The sequence below is a fragment of the Elephantulus edwardii genome, unplaced genomic scaffold (genome assembly GCF_000299155.1).
Source record: "Elephantulus edwardii isolate Elephantulus edwardi_28Jun2011 unplaced genomic scaffold, EleEdw1.0 scaffold00200, whole genome shotgun sequence".
NCBI classification, from domain to species: domain Eukaryota; kingdom Metazoa; phylum Chordata; class Mammalia; order Macroscelidea; family Macroscelididae; genus Elephantulus; species Elephantulus edwardii.
The window spans coordinates 464491-491767 of record NW_006399950.1 but is presented as its reverse complement, the minus strand read 5'-3'; the positions used below and the strand labels follow the sequence as shown (position 1 = coordinate 491767).

The 27277-nt window shown below is 41.3% G+C and overlaps 1 protein-coding gene across 2 annotated transcripts in view; it reads left to right on the top strand.

Moving 5' to 3' along the window:
• Nucleotides 1-27277, top strand: part of GRM7 (glutamate receptor, metabotropic 7) — a 730124-nt gene that overhangs the window by 259888 nt on the left and 442959 nt on the right. For both annotated transcript variants that reach the window (XM_006897077.1, XM_006897076.1), the window contains exon 2: nucleotides 19301-19517. In XM_006897077.1, the coding sequence (XP_006897139.1) occupies nucleotides 19301-19517 (217 nt within the window). The remainder of the gene's footprint in view (nucleotides 1-19300; nucleotides 19518-27277) is intronic.

Below are 27277 nucleotides of genomic sequence, written 5' to 3'. Positions count from 1 at the left end.
AGACTGCACTACATACTGCATTTAAAATCTATTAAAAGAGCCATGTTTTCCTACATGTTGAAAAACAAGTAGTTTCCTATGAATCAACACAATCTTGGGAACACAATATTCATGGCCGAAAGAAAACCTTTCACCAGCAGCCTCCCACTAAGATGATGTGGGGCTGCTGGTGGGATGGGATGTGGCTGAGAACTCAAGGTAGTGCCACTTTCTTGACAGGCACTATTGTTACTCATCTGCAACCAAGCACCATGTGGAAGGAAGTTAGTCTTTTATCGGGGATTATGGAAAAATCTTTGTCCTAAATCTAGGCAAATCCAAAACCAAACCACGACCACACAGTGAATGCATTGAGAAATTTGATTCCCATTCTTTATTATCACGCACTTACATCATTTTCCACCAATGGCCCCATAGCTGTTCTGTTTTCTTTGTTCTCCCATAAAGCTATGGGTAATAAATCTTGATTTAGAATACAGGTCTCCACTATGTCTGTTATTCCTACTAATACCATGCGAGTATCTGCCAATTATTCAGACTTATAATTAAGATTGTAGTTTTTTAGTTGTCCACATATTAACAGTAGTTCTCAAACTTTTTAGTAATTTTCTATCGCTTTTATGATAAGGTGTTAAGGCATCATAATACGTAAGAAAACTATCTAAACACTACTGGAAATCTTGGTGCTATCTTGCCCTCTTGCGTCACATAGAATGCCAAGTTACACTTTACACCATGACTTACACACACTGAAAATTCTCCCTCAGTTCTGTGCATGGCTGACTCTGACCTATTCTGTTGGATTGGGGCAGATAGTAATCATTATCTAGTGCTTTCTTGTCTTTATAAATAGATTTTTGTTTAATACTGGGTGATAATAGGAAAAGTTTAAAAAGTGACATTTTCCATATATTTTTTTTCTTTCATGTAGCTGTAACCATGAGAGTATTTGGGACAATGAAGTATAGATAAAAATGCTGTGGGGAACTGGGAAGGCTCTTGGAAGAACTTCTGCCAGCTGGAAGATGTTCCCATTCCGTCTTCTCCCACACTCTGCTTCTTGCTGCCCATGATTTCTGTAGCTTCAGAAGACATTTAGGATATAATTGAAATGTAAAGATGGCAAAGCAGATAAACACAGAGGGAATTTCTGATATATTATGGGACTAAAGTCCATGGGGCTATTTTAGCACTGACTATGTATCTGTGTGGCATCAGGATTGGAGAAAGATTCATCACCAACCCTATGATATGCAGATTACACAAACTCACTTGCTGGAACTGAGAAGGACATGCTGCATGTCAAGGACTGTCGTCTTCAACGTCAAGGGAAAAAAAAGATTCTCACCATTGAGCAATTTGGCAGCACCATGATTGGTGGAGAAAGGATTTAAATTGTTTACAATTACAGCTTGCTCAGCTCCAAAATCAACAGTCTTGGCTCTAGCAGTTAGGAAATCAAAAGACGAATTGCACTGGGAAGATCTTTTGAGGACCTCTCCAGAGTGCTGAGAAGCAATGATATCAGTCTAGAAACTAAGGTGCACCTGATCTAGCCATGGTCTTTGAAATTATTTGCTATGCATCAGAGAGCTAAAGAATGAGTAAGGATGACAGAAGAAGAATTGATGTCTTTGAGTTGTGGTACTGGAGAAGAGTCTTAAACATACCATGGACCACCAAGAAAATAAATAGATATGTCTGTCTTGGAGAAGGTGAAAGCAAGTTTCTCCTTGAAAGCTAGGATTTTTTTTTTAAAGCTCGGATTTTTGAAGCTCCATCTCACATACTATGGGCACATGGCAGGAGGGATTGGTCATGGAAAGGACATTATGCTCGGAAGGGTGGAGGGACAGCGCAGAAGAGAAATAGCCCAAATGAGATTAATTGATACAGTAACTGGGGCAATGGGGGAGATGTGTCAGTCAGTGAGACTGGCTCAGGATAGGTTAGGCTTTAGAGCTGTTGTACACAGGGTTCACTATGAGTCTCTGGTGACTCGACAGCACATAACAATAACATGTACCTCTAAACCCGGTTTATATGAGAGTTAAATGAACATATTTTAAAGCAACTGTTATTTTGCAATTTAAACCTGCTCATAGTTGGTATTACTTTTTAGTAGAATTAAGACTTGTCTGTTTAAAAATCCAATATCTCCAAAGACTAAACACATTGACAAAAATTATACTAATTTTTTACAGCAGTGCTATAGAATCTGGTGAATTATGATTCTAGCTATTTCCCAATCACTCGAGTGGTTAGGAGTTGTTCTGCCAGCACACGGCTCAGATCTACCAGCAGTTCCATGGGACAAGCAGTCTCCTTGAATGCTATTGACTGCTCCTGAAAACCCACTAGAGGGTCAGATTTGGGTCAATGGCCTACCACACGACAGCTATCTGCTGGAACTGTGTGACTTTCCTTAAAGTCCTTTCCCTCCGTAATTTTCTTTCTTTTTGTGAAAACACAGCTCAGGCTCTACGAATGCCAGCATTTCATCCCGGACAGTTAGCTAAGAAAAATGCCTCCATGGGCACTGGCCTTCCCTCTTCAAATAAAGTGCCCACTTATATCTAAAGGACAAAATCAGGAGGAGGATGAGGCATCTCAGTTCAGCCAAGACTCACCTCTGAGAAGCCATCCACAGTGGAAAGGGTGAGCAGCCCTGTCTGTGAGTCTTCCCAGAACAGCCTTGTTAAAATGCAGCTGATGGTACTTGCCCTGATGCCATCTCTCCCCTCCTCAATCTCTGCAGGGAGTCATCAGCCTAAGTTGTGATTACATGTTTTAACAAATGCAGTCACAGTAATTGGAAGGTGATATGGTGGTGGGTGATGTAATAGCAAAAATAATTAATAATTGAGAAAAAATACCGAAAGTTGTAAATTCTTCAACAAATTAGGGCTTCCAGCAGTGCATAGTGAGATGGTCCTACCGTACTACTGAAGCTAGAAAAGAGCTTGTACATCTTACAAGAGGAATTTTCTTACATTCATTCTTGACCAAAGAGCAGTCTTCTGATTGGGAAAAATTTTTTTTTCTTTCTCCTTTTATAATGGAGGGGGGAAAAAACAAATAGAAAAGGATTTTGGTGCAGCAAAGCACGGATTTGACTTCGCCTTGCGGAGGACTGCATGTTTGGTTTTTGACAGTGGCAATGAGTGTAAGAGGCTCCCCCAGCCCAGGACGCTGGCTCATTAAGTGAAGATTGTATCCCATTCAGTAGCATTTCTATTACATGCTCTTTGTTCTCCTGTGCAATTTTAAAATCCAAGAGTCATGTGGTACATACTGAATAGCTTGCAAGAATAGCCAATTAGCTCTAGTACTTAATTCTCCTTCAATCTAAATAATTAAGACTTTCTTACCATAGAGGTGGAAGTGATGTGGATTTTATCTCTCTAGAATAAGCCTTTCTACTCTTTAAGAAAAATATGTCTGTAGGTAAAGGACTAAGCATTTACTCCAAGTAGAAGAATAAATGTTTGGGTTTTTTTTTCTTTATATACACCACTGAGAGTCCAGATTTTGTAGTTGTTGAAAGCTTGAGAATTTGTAATCATTGGAAAAGAGTGGGTTTTCAGGGTGTGATCTTTTGGAAGCACATTTCCAGGCTAATGTTCTGAGATGTTTCTTGGTAAGTTTAAACAAACTTCTCAGCTAGTAGAGCATAACAATTTGTGTTCCCAGCATCTATGGACTTGTGTTAAGGGGGCACTGTCAGAAAGAGAAACTATATGAATTAATATGTTGATACACATATTCATAATGAATGTGTCTGTGTGTGGATCTGTATGCAATAGGTTGTGTGTTGTCAAGTCAAAACCAACTCATAGCTAAAACTGTGGCAGATTTCCAGAGGCAGCAAATTGCATGAAAGGAGATTTCCTGTCATTGTCCCATGGAGTAGCCTGGTGGCTTCAAAAAGTTTGCTTTTGAGATTGCAGTACAGCTTCTTGAAACTAGAGCTCCATATGCAATATTATTGCTGCTGTTATGTGCCATCGAGTTGCTTGTGATTCATAGCAACCCTGTGTACAAGAGTCTTAAACGCAGTTCTATCCTGTGCTAACCTAGCCATCCCAAACACACTCATTTCCACCACTTGACTCACAGAATCAATCCATCCCATCGAAGGTCTTGCTCTTCTGCACCACCCCTCCACTTTGCCAAACATGATGTCTCTCTCCAAGGACCAGTCCCTCCTTGCAACATGCCCAAAGTATGTCAGATGAAACTTCAGAATCCTTGACTCCAAGGAACATTCCAGCTTCACCTTCTCCAGGACAAACCTGTTTGTTTTCCTAGCAGTCCATGGTATATTCAGCACTCTTCTCCAGCACCACAGCTCAAAGGTATCAATTCTGTTTCTATCATCCCTAGTCACTGTCTAGCTCTCCAATGCGTAGCACGTAATTGCAAAGACTGCAGCCCAGATCAGGCACACCTTAGTCTCCAGCCTGACGTCGCTGCTCTTCAGTACTCTTGAGAGGTCCCTCACAGCTGACTTTCCCAATGCAATTCGTCTCTTGATTTCCTGGCTGCTGTTACCAAGAGTGTTGATTGTGGAGCCAAGTAAACTAAAACTGTTAACTCTCTCAATCTCTTCACCATCCATACTGATGCTGCCCATTGGCCCAGTGGTGAGAATCTTTGTTTTCTTGATGTTGAGCTTCAATCCATATTGAACACTGCAGTCCTTGACCTTCTGCAGCAAGTGCTTCAGGTCCTCCTCAGTTTCAGCAAGCAAGGTTGTGTCATTTGCATAATGCAGGTTGTTGACAATTCTTCCACCAATCCTGATGCCACATTACTCCTTGTACATACAGCCCAGCGAGCGTCTCGGATGATCTGTTCTGCATACAGATTGAAAAGGTATGGAGACAGAATACACCCCTGATGGACCCTCTTCTTGATTTTGAACCATGTAGTGTCTCCTTGCTCTGTTCTGACGACAGCCTGTTGGTCCAAGTATAGGTTTCACATAAGCACAATCAAATGTTCTGGGATTCCCATTCTTCTCAGAGTCAGCCACAGCTTTTTGTGATCCATACAGTCAAAAGCCTTTGCATAGTCCATGAAGCACAGATAGACATTCTTCTGGTATTCTTTGCTTTCTGCCAAGATCCATCTAACATTAGCTATAATATCCCTAATACCAACCAACCTCTTCTAAATCCAGCCTGCACATCTGGCAGTTTTCTGTTGACATATTGTTCCAAACATTTTTGGATAATTTTCAGCAGAATCTTGCTTTCATGTGATATTAATGATATTATCTGATAATTTCCACACTCTGTTGGGTCACCTTTCTTTGGAATGGGAACGAATACTGACCTTTTCCAGTCAGTTGGCCAGCTGGCTGTCATCCAGATTTCTTGGCACAACTTAGCACATCCAGGGCAGCATCTGTTGTTGAAATAAATCAGTGGGTATGCTGTCAACTCCTGAAGCCTTGTTTTTTGCCAATTCGTTAAGAGCAACTTGAAATTCCCCCTTAATCACCATAGGCTCTTGCTCATATGTTATTTCATGAAATTCCTCCATGTCAGCCAATTCTTTCTGATACAGTGACTCTGTGTACTCCTTCCATATGCAGTATAGAATCATATAAAAATACTTGTTCATTTTTGTTACCATTCCATTCTGGGAGTAAAATATATCTGGAAACAGCTGAATTCTGGAACTCAGACTACAAACAGATCATCTTTCTTGCTTCTCTGCTTTACTCTTTTATTTTGTTCTGATAATACCAAATTAACCAATAATGATACCTTTATCTAACTTTCTTTCAGACGTTCAGTCTGGTTTTGTTTTGTTTTTTGTTTCTTTTAAATAAGAATCCTGGCTCTGCCTATGTTCTGCCTCTCCTGCTCTCATTGGTTTGGATCAAGTCATGTCTCCTCCTAAAGTAGTCCTGTGAAGGTCCCTTGTTGTGATTGGACGACTTCCAATTCCATTTGTAATGTATGCCAGCATTTGGAGCTTGAATTGGGTAGTCTACCTCTCGGGAACTACCTGGGCTTATCGCTGAGTCTCTCTCAGTGATACTATCAAAAGAAAGATAAATGGATGCTGGCTGGGGGGCGGGGAACAAATTTTTATAAAGATATGTGTGCCTATTTCATAGGGTTGATAGAAAGATCTAAGGAGATTATGGACAGTGTTTTGGTTAATATCCACGCAGGCTAACCATTTATACCACCCATGGATTACTTTGTCTATAGAAAAATCAAAAGCAATATTTAACTACAAATGGTTAGTATATGTCTTTATTAACTTCTCTGTGGGCAGCTCCTACACAGAGAGACACTATGTCCAGTGGAAAAGCCTTGTCCCACTTAGCACAGCATCAGTGATGCCATTTGTGCAGCTGTTGTGTACTTTTTAATAATTTCTTACATAAAGAGTTCACCGTCCAAGACTATTTCCAAAAACATTGTATGGTGATTCCATAAGGTTTCTGTTAGCTAATTTTGGAGAATTTATCACCAGATCTGTCTTAATCTTGACACTCTGCTGAAATTTATCTACCAAATATAACTCGGCTGGTATTTGAAGCTCTAGTGATGCTTCCAGCATCACAGAAACAGACGAGATAACACAGAAGGACCAGCTGGTGGCCAACTGAGAAATGTAGTAATAACAATAATGATGAAAATTTTTATAAACCTAAAACTTACTGTCTTTAAGTTTATTAAAAATCAAAGCAGCACCGTACTTCAGGTAGAACCACCAAACTTCTGTGTAGCATTGAAGAGTACTTCAACTTCTGTGCCATAAATTTATCTTGCAGTTTACATATAGAACTGCTTGAATTAAGAAAAAGATATTTCATACCTTCTCCACAGACTATTGAAGCTGCCTGGGGTGCCAAAATTGAAAAAAAGAAAGTCTGAGGAGAAAAGAAGTAAGGATTGATAGTAAAATCTTCAATAAGTAGCTTAAGATTGAGAAGAAACTCCAGATTTTAAAGGAATTCAGAATTAGTTATCATCTTTTATTCTTTGGGTTAAATAAACAAATCCAACCCAACCCTCAAATTGCTGCCCACATTCCCTTGTATAAGAAGATTTGTTATCTGAGAAGGAACTCAGTGTAAGTCCAAGGGAGCGGGCACTTCAAAGACTTGCCTGAAAGAATTGCTCAACCATTTTCCTTTTTACAGGCTCGATATCCATAAAGGCTAATAAGAAGTAAAAATGGAAATTACTGCTACCTGTGAACTTAATAATACCCCACTGGGAATTCATTAATGTCTCAACAGGTACACTGAAGCATTATCTTAATTGCACATGATACTTTCAGAAATTGCCTTTTACAAGTTTTGTGGAAACCGCTCTGTGGAAGAAGTATTGAGTGTACTTGGTGCAGATCTCCCAAAAACAAAGGAAAGAAAACTTGCTCACCTCCTTCCCATGTGATTTCTCAAATGTTTGACCTGGGCACTGTCCTTGCAATAGTTAGATGATGAAGTGCAAAATGCTTCAACGCAATCTCAGATCTTGCATTTTTCTTAATAATTAACATGACTCCTTCATTTTCATGAATATTTGGGAAAAGGATTTATTCTGTGAGAATCAAATTTATGTTGGCATTGTCATTGTTATGTATTACCAAGTAAAAAAAGGGACTCATAGTTGACCCTCCAGCTGGGTTTCAATGGCAGTAAATCATCTGAGAGGAGATTGCCCATCTTTCTCCAATGGAGAAACTGGTAGATTTAAACTGGTCTAGAGTCCTACCTCTGTACATTTTCAATCTGTGTACAGAACAGATTATTCAGAAAGCTGGACCTTATGAGGAAGAATGAGGCATCAGGATCGGAGGACGACTCATCAGCAACCCACACTACGCAGATGACTTGTTTGCTAAAACTGAGGAGGATCTGAAGTGCTTGCTTAAGAAGGTCAAGGGCTGTGGTCTTCAATATAGACTGAAGATCAACATAAGAAGACAAAGATTCTCACCCCTGCGCCAATTGGCACCACCATGGTGAATGGAGAAGAAATAGAGGTTGTGAACAGTTAAAACTTTCTTGGCTCCACAATCAACATTTTTGGCACCAGAAGTTAAGAAATCAAAAGGTGTATTGAATTAAATAAATCTGTCAGGGAACTTTCCAGAGTACTGAGAATCAAGTGTCAGTCTAGACTGGATCTAGGTGTGCACCTGATCCAGACCATGGTCTTTGCAGTTGCTTGCTATGCACCAGAGAGCTAAACAGTGACTAAGGATGACAGAGGAAGAACTGATGTCTTTGAGTTGGGGTGCTGGAGAAGAGTCTTGAACATACCATGGACTTCCAAGAAAACTAATAGGCCTCTCTTGGAGAGAGCAAAACTAAGTTTCTCCTTGGAGGCTAGGATTTTGAAGCTGTCTCACATACTTTGGGCATGTGACCAGTAGAGACTGGTCCTTGGAGAAGGACGTTACCCTTGGAAGGAAGAGTGGAGGGACAGTGCAGGACAATCCAGATGACATGGATTGATAAGTGACTTGGGTAATAGGAGCTGGTGTAGTGGAATTAGTGAAACTGCCTCAGGACAGGGCAAGGTTAAGAGCTGCTGTACATCGGGGTCATTATGAGTCACAGGCAATTCAATGGTACATAATAGCAATGACAACACAATATTCCTAGCAGTGGAATAGCTAGGTCATATGAAATGTGAAACTTGAGCTTTTTGATGAAATGCCAAACTGCCTTTCAGAGTGGTTGTACCATTTTGCAGTTCCACCAACAGTATATGAAAGTTCTAAACTCTCCAAATCCTCTCCAACATTTATTGCTTGCCATACTACTAAACTTTGCCACTACTACTGTGGTAAGATGGTATCTCATTGGGGTAGACATTTGTATTTCTTTTATTGCCAGTGATTTTGAGCATTTCTTTGTGGCTGTTGGCCACCTGAATGTCGTCTTCTGTGAAAAGTCTTACCCATGTCTTTTACCCATTTTGAAATTGGATTATCAATTACATAGCTGTAATAACAAAGAAGCATGGTACTGGTACAAGGACAGACACATAGACCAATGGAACAGAATAGAGAACCCAGAAATTAACCCATCTACCTACAATTAATTGGTGTTTTGACAAGGAAAGAAAGCCGAATGGATGTGGGAAATGACAGCCTCTGCAACAAATGGTGCAAATGGTTACAACGCCACATCTACCTACAAAAAGCTGAAGCAGAATCCACATCTCACACCATACTAAAAAAATCAACTCAAGATAGATCAGAGACCTAAGGTAAAACTAAAAATAATAAAGATTGTAAGAGACAAAATGGGACTAAGATGGTTTAGCCTATGGTATATACCAGAAATACACAGCCAGGAGAAGATAACATCAATGAATGGAACTTGCTAAAGATTAAGTGATTGTGTGCATCAAAAACCTTTTACAAATGGCGTTGGGGGTGGGGGAACCTACTGATTTGGATAAAACATTTGACAATGCCATTTAAGACAAAGGTCTCATAATGAAAGCTTACAGAATACTATAGGGCCACCACAAGGAAAATACTGATAACCCAATTGAAAAATAGAAGCCATTTTAAACTTTAAAAATCCTGTCTCCACACCTTTTCAATCTGTATGTGGAACAGATCATCTGGGAGGCTGATCTCTCTGAGAAGGAATGTGGCATTAGGATTGGAGAAAGACTCAACAACAACTCATGTTATTCAGATGATACAACCTTGCTTGTTGAAACAGGAGGACCTGAGGCATTTGCTGCAGAAGATCAAGGACTGTGTCCTTAAATATGGGTTGAAACACAACATCAAGGAAACAAGTATTCTCACCACTGGGCCAATTGGCAGCAGCATGATAGTGAAGGGATTGAGACTGTTAACAGCTTCAATTTGCTTCACTTCACAATCAATGCTCTTGGTACCAGCAGGCAAGAAATTTAAAAAATTAATTGCATTGGGAAAATCTGCTGTTAGGGACCACTCCAGAGTACTGAAGAGCAACAATGTCAGCTTAGAGACTAAAATGCACCTGATCCAAGCATGGTCCTCACAATTACTAGCTGTGCATCAGAAAACTGGACAATGACTAAGGATGATGGGAGAAGAGTGTTGAATATACCATGGACTATTAGAAAAAGTTTGTCCTGGAAAGGGTGAATTCAGGCTGCTCCTCAGAAGCAAGAATTTCAAAGCTCTATCTGACATACCTTGGGCATGTTGCAAGGAGGGACCAGTTCTAGGAAAAGAAGATCATTTTGGGGAGGGTGGAGGGACAGCAAGGGAAAGGAAGACCCTGGATGAGATGGATTGACTCAGTGACTGGATGGGTGTGTCGGGGACAGTGAGGTTGGATGAGGATAGAGCAGGGTTCAGAGCTGTTGTACATAAGATCTCTATGAGACGCTAACAACTTGACACATAACAACGGCAACAAAGACAATATGAACTCTCACTAAAAGTGTATATGAACAAAATGTTGCAGTATTTTTGACTGCTCATTTGTATATTTTTCAAAATTTTATTCGTTTTTAAAATACACCTTGTTAAGAAATTGATAAAGAAAACCTATTTTCATTTACAAAATTTTGTACTCCTGAATATTCTAGTTTATGTAATTTTAGATGTTCTTGCTGTTAGGTGCTGTAGAATTGGGAATGGCTCATAACAATCCTAGGAACAACAGATTTGAAACCTGTCGTTTTCTGTGCCGTCCTCACACTTCCTGACACCCCAGAGCCCATTGCAGTAGTCACTCTGTCAGTCCATCTAGTTGAGTGCCTTAATCTTTCTTGCTGACCTCTACTTTGCAATCATGATGTTATTCTCCAATGAATAGCCTCTCCCAATCCTTACCTCTGAAGAGAACATTCTCCAAGGCACAACTCAGTGCCATTGATTTATTTTTCTTCTGATAAATCTATACAACAGAGAAGGCTATCTGTCTTTCTCTGTGTGTGCGTGCTTGTGTGTGCCTGGCAGAGGCAGAGGAATGTTGGAAAGAGGTTAAGATTTGATAATGCCATATATTATCTACATAAGAACTATTTAAATCTATTTGTGTAAAGCTGATTCTCACTCATAACAACCCTACGTTAGTGTGGTTAAGTGCTATCAAACTAAGACTTATAGTGACCCTATGTTGTTGTTCTTGTTATGTTCCGTCGAGTTGCTTGCGACTCATAGCGACACTATGTACAACAGCCCTAAACTCTGCTCTGTCTTGCGCCAATCGCACCGTCTCGGACACACCCATCCCGATTACCCCAATCACTGAATCAATCCATCTCATAGGGGGCCTTCCCCTTCTGTGCTGTCCCTCCTCCCTACCAAGCATGATGTCCTTCTCCAAGGACTGGTCTCTCTTCACAACATGTCCAAAGTATGTTAGATGGAGCAGCAGAATCCTTGCCTCCAAGGAGCCACCTGGTTTAACCCTTTCCAGGATAAATCTGTCTGTTTTCCTAGCAGTCCATGGTATTCTTAATACTCTTTTCCAGCACCACAGCTCAAAGGCATCAATTCTCCTTCTATCCTCCTTGGTCGTTGTCTAACTCTCTGATGCATAACAAGTGATTGTGAAGACCATAGCCTGTATCAAACGCACCTTAGTCTCCAGAGACACACCATTGCTCTTCAGTACTTTGGAGAGGTCCCTCCCAGCAGACTTTCCCATGGCAATACATCTTCTAATCTCTTGGCTGCTGGTGCTGAGAGTGTTGACCATGGAGCCAAGCAAATTGAAGCTGTGAACAATCTCAATCTCTTCACCATCCATCTTGATGCTGCCAATAGGCCCAGTGGTGACAATCTTTGTCTTCTTGACATTGAGCCTCAATCCATATTGGAGGCTGCAGTCCTTGACCCTCTGCAGCAAGCGCTTCAGGTCCTCCTCAATTTCAGCAAGCAAGGTTGTATCATCTGCATATCGCAGATTGTTGATACATCTTCCACCAATCTTGACCCCACATTTCTCCTCATAGATCCCAGCCTCCTGGATAATCTATTCTGCATACAGGTTGAAAAGGTATGGAGTACGCTCTTCCCAATTTTGAACCATGCAGTGTTTCCTTGCTCTGTTCTGGTGACTGCCTCCTGGTCCAAGTATAAGTTTCGCATTAGAATGATCAAGTGTTCCGGTATTCCCATTCTTCTCAGAGTCAGCCACAGTTTGTTATGATCCACACAGTCAAATGCCTTTGCATAGTCAATGAAACACAGATATACATTCCTCTGGTATTCCCTGCTTTCAGCTAAGATCGGTCTAACATTAGCTACAGTATCCCTAGTATCGCGACCCCTTCTAAACCCAGACTGGACTTCTGGCAGTTCTCTGCTGATATGTTGTTCCCGTTGTTTTTGGATAATCTTCAGTAGACTCTTGCTTGCATGTGAAATTAATGATATTGTTCTGTAGTTTCCACACTCTGTTGGGTCATCCTTCTTTGGGATGGGAACAAATATAGATCTCTTCCAGTCAGTTGGCCAGATGGTGGTTCTCCAGATTTCTTGGCACAACTTGGTGAGCATGTCCAGGGCAGCATCTGTTAGCTGAAATATGTCAATTGGTATACCATCCATTCCAGGGGCCTTATTCTTTGCTATTTCCTTCAAAGCAGCTTGAACTTCTGCCTTCATCACTACAGGCTCTTGCTCATATGTTGTTTCATTAAATTATTCTATATCTGCCAATTCTTTTTGATACAATGACTCAGTATATTCTTTGCATCTTCTTTTAATACTTCCTGGATCATTTAATATTCTGCCTAAAGCATCCTTGATTATAACAACTCGAGGTTTGAATTTGTTCTCCAGTTCCTTGAGCTTAAGGCATACTGAGCGAATTTAGCCCTTTTGATTTTCTGACTCCAACACCCTGCACATTTCATTGTAATATTTTACTTCGTCGTCCTGTGCTGCCTTTTGAAATCTTCCATTCAACTCTTTAGTATCTTTAATTCTTCCCTCTGCTTTGGCTTCTGTGCGCTCCAGTGCAATTTTCAGAGTCTCTTTTGACATACATTTTGGTCTTCTATTCCTCCTCTTTCTTTGCAATGACTGTTTGCACTCTTCTCGATGATACCCTTGATATCCTCCCACAACTCATCTGGTCTTCGCTCATTAGTGTGCAAGGCCTCATACCTGTTCCTGAGATGGTTCTGAAATTCAGATGGGATAGACTCGAAGTCATATTTTGGTTCCCATGGACTTGGTTTCATTTTCCTCAGCTTCAGCTTGAGCTTGCATATGAGTAGTTGGTGGTCTGTTCCACAATCAGCTCCTGGCATGGTTTTCACAGCTGATATTGAGCTTCTCCAGTGGTTCTTTCTGCAGATGTAATCATTCTGATTCCTATGCATATCATCAGGTGAAATCCATGTATATCATCTGCGTTTCTGTCTCTTAAATAATGTATTTGCAATGAATAAGTCATTGATTGTGCAAAATTCTATCATCCTCTCTCTGGCTCCATTTCTGTCACCGAGTCCATGTTTTCCAACTACTGAATCTTCTCTATTCCCAAGTTTTGCATTCCAGTCACCCATTATTATCAATTCATCTTGATTGCGTGTTTGATCGATCTCTGACTGTAAAAGTTGGTAAAAATCTTCTATTTCCTCTTCCTTGGTTCTGGTTGTTGGTGCATGTATCTGAATGATAGTGGTATTCACTGGCCTTCCTTGTAGGCATATCGACATTATTCTGTCACTCACAGTATTGTACTTTGAGATGGATCTAGCAATACAGTGACCTTATAGGACAGAGTAAAACTATCCTATAGGATAAAACTATAGAGTAAAACTGCCACATAGAGTTTCCAAGAGTGTGGATCTTTGAGAGAGCATTTTCACTTGCAGAGCAACTGGGTGTGTTCAAACTACTGTTTAGAAAGAACTCATTGCTTTTGAGTTGGAGCCAATTAATCACTGACTCTCTAGTCGTTTTCTGAGGTTGTAAATTGCACCTGAGACAATTATTACTCTTTCTTCTATGGAGCTGCTGGTATATTTGTACCAGCTTGATTTCAGTTAGCAGTGCAATTTTGCTCCACAGTATGTTTTGTGAATCTTAGCCCCTGTACTGAAGATGTTGCACTGCTATTCACAACAATTATTATTTAAAGATACCTGGAATGGTGTACCCAGAGAGAACTTTCAGAAAGTCAAGGTAGATTCAGAAGATGATGTGGGAAAAATTTACGCCATCACTGATTTTAGATCAACCTTGCTGGAAGCAGAGAATAGGAAAAAGATATTATCTTTGATTTATTAACTATGCAAAGTTGTTCAATCATGTGAACTATAGTATGTTATAGATAATGTTTTCGAAATTGGGAATTCAAGAAAACTTTTTGTGCTCACAAAGACCTTGTATGTAGACCACGAAGTAGTCATTCAAGTGGAACAAAGAAACACTACAGTAAACGTGTGTGATAAGGGCCTATTCAGTGACTATTCCTTTCAATCTGCCTGCTAGGTAAAAATCCGAAAAACTGGACTATATAAAGACATACTTGGCATCAGGATCGGAGGAAGAATAATTAACAACTTGCCATATGCAGAGAAGATAATCTCACAGAAAATGAAGATTTGAAACCCTGATGAAGCTTTAAGACAGCAGTATTCAGTGTGGGTGCTTGTTGTTGTTCTGTGCCTTTGAATAAAAACTGAGTCACAGTTGACCCTCCAGTGAGATTTCAGAGGCAAATCACATAAGAAAAGACCGCCCCTCCTTCCATGCAATAGCTGGTGGATTTGAATCGCACACTTCACTGTGAGTTTTACCTGGACTTTAAAAAGAAAGGAAGGAAGGAAGAAAAATAATCCTCAGGATAGGTCAATACGCAATATAAAAATAGATGGAGAAAAGACTGAAGTTATCAAAGATTTACTTGTATTCACAAGCAATACCCATGGAAGCATCAGTCAAGAAGTAAGATTACATACTTCATTGTAAATGTGCTCTGAAAAGTCTCTGTAAAGTGCTGTGCAGCAAGGATGCCATTTTAAAGACTAAGGCACACCTGACCCAGACCATGGTTTTTTCAGTTACTTCATATGTTTGTGAAACTTGGATAATAAAGACCAGATTAGAATTGATGTCTTTGATATGTAGCGCTACATAAAATATTTACTGTATCGTTAGCTGCCCAAATCAAAACAAGACAAAAAGCAAGGCTAAACAAAATCTCAGACATGTCTGTCTTGAATTCTACAGAGCACAGTGACAGGATTCCCTCTCACGTAGCAGCACAGGCTGGTTACTGGAGAGCTAGACCATAAAGTAGGAGTTGGGGCAAAGCAGAAGGCCTCCCTGAGATGGACTGACGCAGTGGCAGGAACCATGTGTTCCAGCAGACTTGTGAGGTGGCACCAGGCCCTGAGCGGCCCTGCACCGACCCCAGGTGGCCGTGAGCAGCTCAGAAGCAGGAATGCACACGTGAAGTTAAGACAGTGCCATGTGGAGACACTAAGGAAGAATAAGGAAGACAGAGGGAAGCCGGCAGACAGAGTCTCCTTTAGAGCAAGCATTCTGGTTTCAGAATTCCATTCTCCTAAATTGTAAGAAATTGAATTTATATTCACTAAGGTGCCCAGTTACCGTGTTTCTGCAATAGCAGCAGTAAGGAAATAAGACAAAAGGGACTCAGGCATAAATACTAACGTATTGTTTTATGAAAAATATGGAGAAACAAAAATTATCTATATTGTTCATTTTATTGTTAAGAAAAAGGCATCAGCCCATCCTTTACACATAATTGCTTTTAAATGTTTTTTATCTTTATCATTAAAAAATATTTTTGTGTGATAAGTAAATTTTTATGAAGTAAGAGAAAAGCATCCTAAGCTAAAAATTACATTTTATTCTATGGTAAAGGATTGAAATACTTTTTAATTGTAGGAAAGAATGTCAAAGATAATTATCTGTTTTTGTATAGGTGAAGTTTTAATTATCTTTGTCAAAAAGTAGTTCCTACTTCCATAGGAGGTTGGCAATAGGGAAGATTTTAGTAGCATAAAGAGATATGTGAATATGTGTAGATGTCAGTCCCAAGAGATAAGAACTGATCATTTGTTTGATCAGCCCTGAAGACCTGTTACAACACACCTCAGTGTATTCACTATGGAGGCGGAGACATTAGTTTGGAAATGATTAAGTATATATTTAGAACAACAACGAAACTGCTAAATATGCAGCAGCATCTTTCATAGACAACACCAATGCTTTCAGTTCTTCATATTTATTGCTGGGAGGAATAGTCTCCTGCAGACATTTTTTTCTCATAAGTGAAATCCATCTGCTCTTTCATTTCTTATTTTAGCACCACTATATGCAGTGTCAAGATAAGTGCCCTGAAATAGAGAGCATGTGCATTATCCTACAGGGAAAATCCACTTCTTAAACAGGATATTTCTTGTTTATTAAGGAAGGGTTTGACCACAAATTGTCTTCATTTTAAAAATGTGTATGACAGTGAGCAAAGAAATATTTTTTTACCAGGGATTTCATGACTCAAATTTGGATCCCAGTTTGAGAAATGCATTGGGAGCATTTCACAGTTCTGATGGCTTATAGTAGCTTCATAAACACAGACTCAAGCATGAACATTGGACATGGCTTTGCCAGCTTTCTTCTGGGGAACAGGATTGAGTGGGGAGGCATCTGAGCCAGAAGGATGCAGCCTTCAGGTTTCCAGGAGCTCAAATTGATGGAAATGTGTGAACATATGCGGCAGCTTCTTATTTCTCTTCAAGGGAGGACAAGGTCTGTTTTCCTCTTCTTTTCTTCTTTCCCTCTCCGTTTCCTGCTCTGTTTCTTTGGATGCTTGTCCCACACATCTATTAATTTTTTTTTTCTTTGCTGAATATTTACTCCTCCAAAACTGTAAATAGTACACAGGAAACTCTTTGTATTGATTACAATAACTGCCTGAACTTTAACAATAATTTATATAGAATGTTCACCTAGCAGTCCTAGAGTGGCAAATGTAATTAATGGACTATAAGACTCCATTACTGTTTTGCTTTATAACAAGCAGTAAGATATTTTAACAGTCATTCATTAAATAAAATGCTCTTGAGGTCAAATTCTTGTATCTATCAGTTTCATGTTTGAATCCTGGCATTCTTGCTAACAGTTTTGTGACCTGAGTCAAGATCATGTTTCATTCATAAATAGGAATTTTGACAGTTCATAATTCTAAAGGGCAAGCCAATTTTATCAACTCTATTATGTGCAAATGTTCAAAGGACAGCTTGAGAATGAAGAGGTGGGGAAGCCTTAGCCTTCAGATGAGCAGCTGTCCTAAAGCTGACCCTCAGCCAGCATCCTTGTTCTGGGCTACTTTGGAAACCTGTACAGGTGTATTTCTGCAGTATCCCTGTCCATGTAAGTAACACTCTGAGTTGGTGAGAATCAGTGTGTCAGGACCCCCTTCCATAGCTCAGTTTCACAAGACCTCAGCAATTATACTGAGTGAAATATCCCAGTCACGAAAGGACAAACATTGTACAATGCCACTGTTTTAAACAGGACTGACATCAGGATGGTGGTGGGAAACTAGGGAAAGAGGGGATAAGTAATATACACTGCATTGAAACAGATGAGGAAGAGAGCTGCTTAAAAGGAATATATGATTAAGTATTCTTTTCATGACAGCAGCCCAGGAAAAGAGCTGGATAATAAAGTGGAGAGGGGGTGGATTGTACAACAATTTTTTGTACAATTTTGTTTTCAAAGAGAAAAGCAAACTGGAGATGGGTGGACAGGGAGGAAAAATGTGTAACAATGAGTGAATGGAAATCCAGGTTCTCTATTAACTTCCATTAAAATCTCAATTTTAAAAAAGGAGGAGAAAAAGAGTAGATTATACCTCAGGGAGCAATTCACACCCCCTGTGCTGCTCTCCTAGAACCTAGGCTGACCCCACAGACACAGGTCCTGTAGTTCCTTGGGGTACCTGGCTGATGCCACGTGGGGCAGAAGGAGAGAGGACTTACTCTGAAGTGCCACAATGTGGGTCACTGGCTCTGCAGCCCACATAGGGCTGCCATCTCTGTCCAGCGCACGGAGGGCCACAAATAATACGTATTGAAACCTTGTCTGACTCAGGGATCACTGAGAAGAAAGCCATGGTCCAGAGGACCTTCTGTCTAAGTCAGTGACTTGGATTAAGCTACCAGAGAATGTTCTTAGGCGAAACAGAGGAGAGAATGAAGCCCACTTGCTTGGATATCAAGGGCTGTGAGCACTCAATCACTGTGGATGACTGATAAGCACTGGCAGTATTCACAGAAAACAAAGATTCTCACCACTGGGCCAACTGGTAGCATCAGTATGGATGGTGAAGAGATTAAGGTAGTTAACAGTTCTAATTTACTTGGCTCCACAGTCAACACTCTTGGTAACAGCTGCCAGGAAATCAAGAGACGAATTGCATTGGGAAAGTCAGCTGTGAGGGACCTCTCAAGCGTACTGAAGAGCAACAATGTCAGACTGGAGACTAAGGTGCGCCTGATCCAGGCTATAGTTGCAATTATATGCTATGCATCAGAGAGTTGAACAGTGAATAGGGCTGATAGAATTGATGCCTTTGAGCTGTGGTGCTGTAGAAGAGTGTTGAATATACCATGGACTGCTAGGAGAACAGACAGATTTGTCCTGGAGAGGGTGAAGCCAGAATGTTCCCTGGAGTCAAGGATTCTGAAGCATAATCTGACATATTTTGGGCATGTTGCAAGGAGGGACTGGGCCTTGGAGAGGGACATCGTATTTGTCTGAGTGGAGGGGAGGTGAAGGAGAGGAAGACCTTTGATGAGATGGATCGATTCTGTGACTGGAGAGGTGGGAATAAGTGCTTTTGAGATGGCTAGGTTGGCATAGGATAGAAGAACGTATAGAGCTCTTGTACATAGGGTCACTATGAGTCGCAAGTGACTCGATGGCACATAACAACGACTTCACCTACTAACCTTTTCTTCTCTATAGGGAGGCTTTTGTATTTTGCTTTTCCATTCATTTGTGAAAAGCAACGTAGCACATAAAAATCTTAGCTAGGATGGTTCTGTGTTCTTTTTTCCTAAACAGCATGGCTTAAAAACCTCAACATCCTCATCTCCTCTTCCTGAGAGGAGAAGAAGGCGAGGCAATAAGGAAGGTGCTCAGAGCCTGGGTGTCCTGAGGTGACCTGTGCAGATGGGCTGTGCTTGCACATGGCCTTCCTCTGGTGCCCACGTCATACCTGACCTGAGCTGTCACCAGCATGAACGACCTCCAGGGTCCTGATGGCGTGCTCTCATGTGATGCTTTCTTCTCTTTACAGATCCCTCAGATTAGCTATGCATCCACGGCACCCGAGTTAAGTGACGACCGGCGCTATGACTTCTTCTCCCGAGTGGTCCCACCAGACTCCTTTCAAGCCCAGGCCATGGTGGACATTGTCAAGGCCTTGGGGTGGAATTACGTGTCCACTCTTGCGTCTGAAGGAAGTTATGGAGAGAAAGGTGTGGAATCCTTCATGCAGATTTCCAAAGAGGCAGGTAGGAAGAGATTAGAATGCTCGAACTGACTTTCTTCGAATGTCTGTGACTTGAAAGGATCTTTCAAACATAATTTAAGTAACAATGTTGATGTTGCCCTGTTTGCACTCCCACTTTCCCAAGGTGTTTTGATGTGGTTTTCACTGATGACACTTTGTTGTTTGCAGAGAGGGCCTGTTTGAGCAGGTTGAAACAGAAGTAGTTTAAATGATGGTGACAAAAGTGAAGAAATGGTGTACTGTAGTTGATATCTTAGAGTTGTGTGATGTAGTGGAGGTTGAAAGTAGAAAGTAGCTTTCAGATGGAAATGTAAGGAAGCGTGGCTAGAGGTGGGGCTCTGTGATGGAAGCTTTTCTCCTGCCTCTCTCCAGAATAGAGACAAACAGCATTTTGTGAGCTTGATAACATCACCACACACTTTTAAGAGGAGTGACACAGATAGTGCTATCTGACCTGGCTAAAACAAAGGGAATTAAACTGTCCAAGAAACGTATATAATAAATTGTCTTTGAACTTCATATTATTTTGAGAAAGATAGCTATGTTAAGTATCACTTGGGATAGTATCTGTTTTGTTGTGCATGCTAAAAATCCCAGAGAGATAAAAAGTTGTTCTTGTATTCTTCTGTTTATTTAGCTCATATTGAAAGTAATGGGTTAAAATGTTTAGCCAGCTGGCCTTCACTAGGCAGAATATGAAAAACGAGAAAAAATTCAAACTTAGGAATCACGAAAATGAGTAGTCAAGCTTTCTAAGCAGATTCTGGAAATCTATAGAGATCTAACTAGCTCTCTATCTATGTCTATCTGTTTTTCAGTCTATTTATCTATCTGTCTATGGGAGAAGGATGAAAAAAATCTCCTGTATGATGTACTGCCTCTCCTACTGGAGGTTCATCTATGAGTCAGTTCCAACTAGAGGGCACAAAACAGCAATCTATCCGTGTAGTTCATAGGACTTTGCACTGTAAATTCAAAGTCTACAGACTTTCTGGTGGTTTAAATTCACCAACCACTCTAAGGGTAATCTCTCATGTAATTTACAGCACCAGAAACCCTCTGGAGGGGCAGCTATACATTGGTTCTGACTTGATGTAAATGAGTAGTAGTTGTCTTGGAGAGGATGCAGCCAGAGTATTCTTTGGAGGCAGGGATGACGAGGCTTTATTTTACAGACTTTGGACATATTGCTAGAAGGTGCTATTCCTCAGAGAGGGACATGGTGTTGGGAAGGGCGGACGGTCGGGGAAGGAAAAGAAGATCCTCAACCAGGTAGGTTGACAAGGTGACTGCTGTAATAGGCTCTTGTGTGTCAGAAGTGCGAGGATGGTGCAGGACAGGACTAGGTTCAGATCTTTTTTTGGTAGGGTCACTATGAGTAGTACTTGACTCAATGGCATCTAACAATAACAACAACATTATGTATGTGGCATATGTGTGTATGCATATACATATACATTTATGTCAGTATATATATCCGTACGTACGGGTTGTGTGTATGTATGTGATGTGTGTGGTGGTGATACTGTCAGGTTAGAACCAACCCATAGTTGATTCTCCATCTCCTACACAGCAGCCGGTGGATTTAAACCATGTGCGTCTGGGATCGCAGTGCAGTACACTCTGAGAGCTGAGCAAGCCTGACCTAAGCCATGGCATTTTTCAGTTGCTTTGTATGTGTACCAAAGTTGGACATTGAATAATGGAGATTGAAGAATTAATGCCTTTGATTTATGGTGTTTGTGAAGCATATTGGACATACAATGATGTACTTACTGTAGAAGAATAAACACGTTTAGCCAGAGTTCCACAGAAGCAAGGATAGTGTGATTTCATCTGGTATACTTTGGACATATTATCCTGAGCTACCAGTCCTTGGAGAAGGGAGAGGAAGAACCTTACTCTCTTGCTAGTGTAGTTGCGACACTGCATTTTAGTACAGCAGAGGTTGTGAGGATGGGGCCGGGTCAGGCGAGGTTTTCCTGTCTTTATACATAGGGTTGCTCTGGGTGGGGCCCAACTTCATGGCATCCAACAACACTGGTCTTGCCCTTTGCTATTAATTATACTGAGGAAATATGGTCCTTCGTCTGTAGTGAGGTCAGCTGCTAACTTTATAGTTGTAATTCTCCAGAGGTTGAAATCCTCCAGTTGCTCCAAGGGAGAAAGATGAGCAGTCTTTTCTGGATGTGATTTACAGTCAGGAAAACCTGAGGGAGGGTTGTTACGAGTCAGAGTTAACTAGATAGCGGTGAGTTGAGTCAATTACTAGTATGTTTTGTTCATTTTTTCTTTCAATGAGAATTTTATCTAATCCAAATTAGTATTAACTAGAACATCTAATGTTTTTATGCAGTCATGCTATCAGGAACATCTCCAGAGTGCTAAAAAGGAACCATGTCAGTCTAGAGGCTAAGGTGTGCCTACTCTAGGCCGTGGTTCTTCACAATGATTTGTCATGCTTCAGAGAGCCTGACAACGACTAAGGATGACAGAAGAATCTATGCCTTCGAGTTGTGGTGCTAGAGAAGAGTCTTGAAGATACCATGGTCTGCCAAGAAAACAAAAAACAAATAGATCTGTCTTGGAGAGGGTATAACCAAGTCTCTCCTTGAAGGCTAGGATTCTGAAGCTCTGTTTTACATACTTTGAGCATGTAGACAGGAGAGACTGGTCCTTGGAGAAGGACATCATGCTTGGAAGGGTGGAGGGACAGCACAGGAGAGGAAGACCCCAGATGAGGTGAATTGGTACAGTAACTGGTATAGTGGGGGTTGGTGTGTTAGAATTTGTGAGACTGGCTCAGGACTGGGAAGGGTTCAGAGCTGCTGTACATAGGGTCACTATGGGTCACAAGTGAGGTGACGGCACAAAACGACAACAACGTATTATATTGGTTTTTTATTAAAGCCTCTTGTTTAGAGTCAGCAAGACTTCATGGAGGGCCTTTGCATTTAAAAGTCAGTTGTTATATTTTGGAGGAACATTCTCCTAAGTGGTACAGCACTCTTCTGTCAATTTGCTGTACTGAGATAACCTGGGGTTACAGTGAGGCTGAACCTTGTGCCACTGGAGTATCAAATGCCATAATAGTTTCCCATGGTGGACAGTGTTTGGTAGAGCTCCAGTTTAAGACAGATTTGGAATCAGGAGGGGCATCTACTTCCTAAAGAACATGCCTCTAGAAACTCTATGAGAAACAATGATCCAGAGTTCATCTTCAGTTTATCCCATTAGCTCTAGTCTATCCCATAAATTGAGATGTAAAAAATGAGGGTAGTGGGGCATTTATCACCTATGCTGGAAGAGTTCCCTTATTCTAACCATGAAGGGTCAATTGGATATTTTTACATAATAGGAATAGAGAACTGAAAAGAAATTCTGTCAGATTAGAGACTAACATGCACCTGATCGAGGCCATGGTCTTCACAATTACTTGCTATGCATCAGAGACCTGGACAGTGACTAAAGATGACAGAAGAAGAATTGATACGTTTGAATTGTGGTGCTGGAGAAGAGTTCTTGAACAAACCTAGTTACTCCTAAGGCTAGGATTTTGAAGCTCCGTCTCACATACTTTGGACATGTGGCCAGGAGGGACCAATCCTTGGAGAAGAACATCATGCTCAGAAGGGTGGAGGCACAGTGCAGAAGAGGAAGACCCCAGATGAGATGGATTGACAATAACTGGGACAATGGGAGTTGATGGTCAGAATTGGTGAACCTGGCTCAGGATAGGGCAAGGTTCAGAGATGATGTACATAGTCACTCAGGAGAGGACAGGGTTCAGAGCTCCTTTACACAGGGTTGCTGAGGGTCACAGGTTACTCAGTGTCACCTAAGAACAACTACAACACACTCTTGTGAGCTACACAGTTGACAAAAGCTTTTTATTTCTTACTTTCACCAACAGACCCAGAATTTATTCAAGTGAACTTCTGTGTCCTGGGTCTTTAGTGATGGGAGAAAGCAGACTGCCTTTGGAATGGAGAATTGGCAGAGGAGGCCTTGCTTCTGGCACTTCCCTGCAAGGGCAGAGAGTTGATATGGTGACTGTGAACTAGAGGCCAAGTCTAGGAGAGAGAAGGCACACCTGCAGAAGAAAATGAGGGAGCCTGCTGCACGCCAGCTGGGGAAGGCCCTGCGGTTGTGTTTGCCAAGCAGCCTAATGAAACACTTTCTAAAATGCCATGTGGGAGACAAAAAGCAGGCAGAAAATTTTCCAGTATAGCTCTTTAGTCATTGTTTGTTTACTTGGGAAAATGCTAATAGGAAAACGGAATATTAAACGTATTTATCCAGTTTTCCAAGAAGTTAGTCTATAAGAATCTAAGTACAGAGCCGAATACAAAGACTTGTGTTCTGTTGGAGTGGAGATTAATACTCTGTTACATAACAAAGCTCAGTGAGTAGACAAACACAGAAATAATACGGAAAACTTCTCATTTTGTTTCAAATCTCTTTATTTTCCTCACAGTAGTCTGTTTGACCAATTCCTTACTGTCCTTTGTCTGTTTTCCTATACCAGCCAGCCCCCAAACATCAGACCTTTCATTCCCCTAAGCTCTGACTCTAGAGGTCCCTTGTCTGTCCTCTCTCTCCCAAGCTTTCCTTTTTCAGAAACCCCCTTTTAGCAGACTTTCTCCAGAGCCTTCTCATCTCCCCCTCTGCCCCTATGTCTTCATCCTTGGCATTTTCAGGTATCTATGGCAACACAGCATTCATTTCATCTTGTCACTGTTACTCGCTGAACTCTAAAGGCAACAACTGACATGCTGAAAGGAGAAGGGAACCTTGAGATTTTGAAGCAGTTTCTTCTGTCCAGAAGCTGGCCAGAGCACACACCAGACTCCCATGGAAATGCTAAGTGCTAACCAAACAGTTGTTGATGTAGTCAGAGCCACAAATCTACATGTCCTTTCACCTTAGTCTTTCCATAAATCTCATCTCTCCCCAGGGCCCACTGTCACAGCATCATGCTGGAAGAGCAGGCCCTAATTCCTCAGGGTCAGTTTAGTGGTGAGTTAGTGACAGATCAGGAAACTCACACAATATTAACACGGGTTTAAGATTGTGATGCTGCTGCTGTTGTCATTGAGTAGAGCACAGCTCATAGCGACCGTATGAACAAAAGGCCTAAAGCCTTTCTATAACTATCGGCATTTAACAAAGTTCATAGAGTTTCCAGAGGCATGTTGTTTAGGAAGTTGATGCCATTCTTGCTTCCACAATTTTAAGACTTATACTGTTTATTTTCTCGTTTTCATGCTAAGGAATGTGTTGAAACAATATCTAATAATAAAACAGTATTTTTAAAATGAAGCTTGAAATAATGTCTGTAGGTGACAGAGTTTCTTTACTATATCCAAACATTAAGTGTATTTTTATTGATTATTTTGCACATTTTTGTGAAGATTAAGATTTAATAGACTTGAGCATCAGAGTGTGAGAACTGTAAATGATCTGAAAGTGGAGGCCGGATGGTAGAGTGGGCTAAATCCTGAAGAGAGTGGGTTGAAGAAAGATGTGGAGATGAGAAGTTGAATAAGGTCGATACAGATGCCATAACAGGAGAATATTATAATATGCTCTGGTGGCCTAATACATAGAAAGTTTTGCTACCAACTCAAATGATAGTGGTTCAAATCTTCGAGCTTCTCCATGTGAGAAAGACAGACTGTCTCCCCATGTGAGTTAAAGCCTCTGAAAACCCACTGTAGAGTCAATCATGAGTCAGTTCTGACTCAACATCAATTAGTTTAGGAGGTTTTATTGGGGGAAAACCCCAACACAGTAGAACTGGAATTGTCAGAGTTTTGAGGGGAGGCACTGGGACTATTGCTAGTTGGCGTGTGCTCCACGCTATGACTATTCCTTCCCCCTCCTCCTCTTTTTACCATTTACCCCTCTTCCTTTTTGTCTTTCTCCTCTCAGCTGCTGCTCCTCTGAACTCTGCTGGGCTAAATATCACATGTAAGATATCAAAGAGACCACTCTGTGGGCTGGCACCCTGCAAGTCCTCTTGGGTAACAGCCTTTGGTGAATGTTCACGTCAGAATTGCCCCTGCCCCACCATTCATTCAGTCCATCAATGAACACTTCAGTAGTCAGCAGGAGATGTCCTCTCTAGGAGGCCAAATCCCTGTAGACACTCCCTTTCCCTCCCCCTAGTCACATCTTCCCCCCAGATTTCTGATTGTTGTGCTGTTACACAGCTTGGTGTGAACACACCCTTGTTCCTCCCGGACTGTCTCCCACCCTACTTGTGATGGCCTTGTTTGTAATTAGACTGTGCTGTATTCTGAGGCAGTGAGAGCTGGTAACAGCCCTGGGGCTCAGACCAGGAATGCAGTCTCTCAGCCCCCTGTTTAATCGCTAGACCATGCACAGCACATCCTCACATCTTCTCAGCCAATTCCCCAGCAGCTGCTTATTAACGAGCAGATGTCGCTCAATGGCGCTGACATCCATCAGCGAAAATGATTCCACGTCAGCCTGGCCCTGGGCAGTGCAGCCCCACGCCTGTGTGGTCCAGGATTCCCGCTTGCTGGGTGGGTAATCAACAAATGTCCACGTCATCATGGCATTTAGCTTTAGGAGATGAGTTAAATCTGACTGTCAGTGTTTAAACGGAATGTCTGGTAAATCATGACAATCTTTGTGTTTTATTTTATTTCAGTATTAAGAGAACAAAATGCAAGCTCATTTTACCTCAAATAAAGTGATAAGATATAAACTAGTATTTTAATATTAGGGAGCTCTCATGGCTTGGTGGATACAGAATTACTCTGTCAACACAAAGGCAAATGATTCGGGTCCACTAGCAGCTCTGCAGGAGAAAGATGGGCAATCTTCTCTTAGGTGATTGATAGCCTGCTACGTGATTTACTCTGAAAATCTGCTAGAGGGTCAGCTATGACTCTGTTTCAACTCGATGGTAATGGGGGAAAGGGAAGTATTTTAATAATGCGGGCTTTTGCATTTTTGTGTTGACCAGTGCATTCAGATGGATTGGCACAGTGGCTGTGAACAGGCTAGAGCAAGCTGGAGGCAGCGAGGGCAGGTACTGCCTGTTGTACGCAGGGTCACTGTCAGTCATAGTCCACCACACCTAACAATAATGCCATTGGCAATGGGCCTTAAGACCCATTGCTTTCAATCAATTAATCCATCAATCAATCAGTTATTTCTCATGACTGTTTTAAGCAAAAATCCATCACCAGCTTCACTACTAATTTCGTTATTGCCCAAATGAAGAACCTGATTGCTAGTAAGCATGAATCACATGGGCCACGCACAGTGAACCTTCTGTTGTGAATCGCATAGTTTCTCAGGCAGCCTGTGAGACACCCTCCTGATTAGTACATTGTGGTAACGCCCTTGTCAAGTCGATGCTGACTCTGAGTGAATCTGAGAGCAGGGCCACACCCTCTCCAGCACCTCTTGCTGTGACAGCCATTGCAGCAGCCGTGGTGTGAATCACTTGCTGGTTTATTTTTTTGCCCCTGCTTTAGTGATAGCACAATTTCTTGCTCATCTCTGTATGTGCCTCATATACTGCCATTTTGTGACCAGGTAAGAGGCCTCTTATTGACCCTACCTAGCTTCAGGAAACCTTTAAATGTGTTGGGCAGATATTGGCTTAAATCATAGTGTTCAAGGAATATATGGTTAGGTATTATTGGCATGACAAGAGTCCAGAATAAGAGTTGCACAATAAAGTGGTCTGGAGTGAGGTTAGGGGTGGGGGACTGTATAACA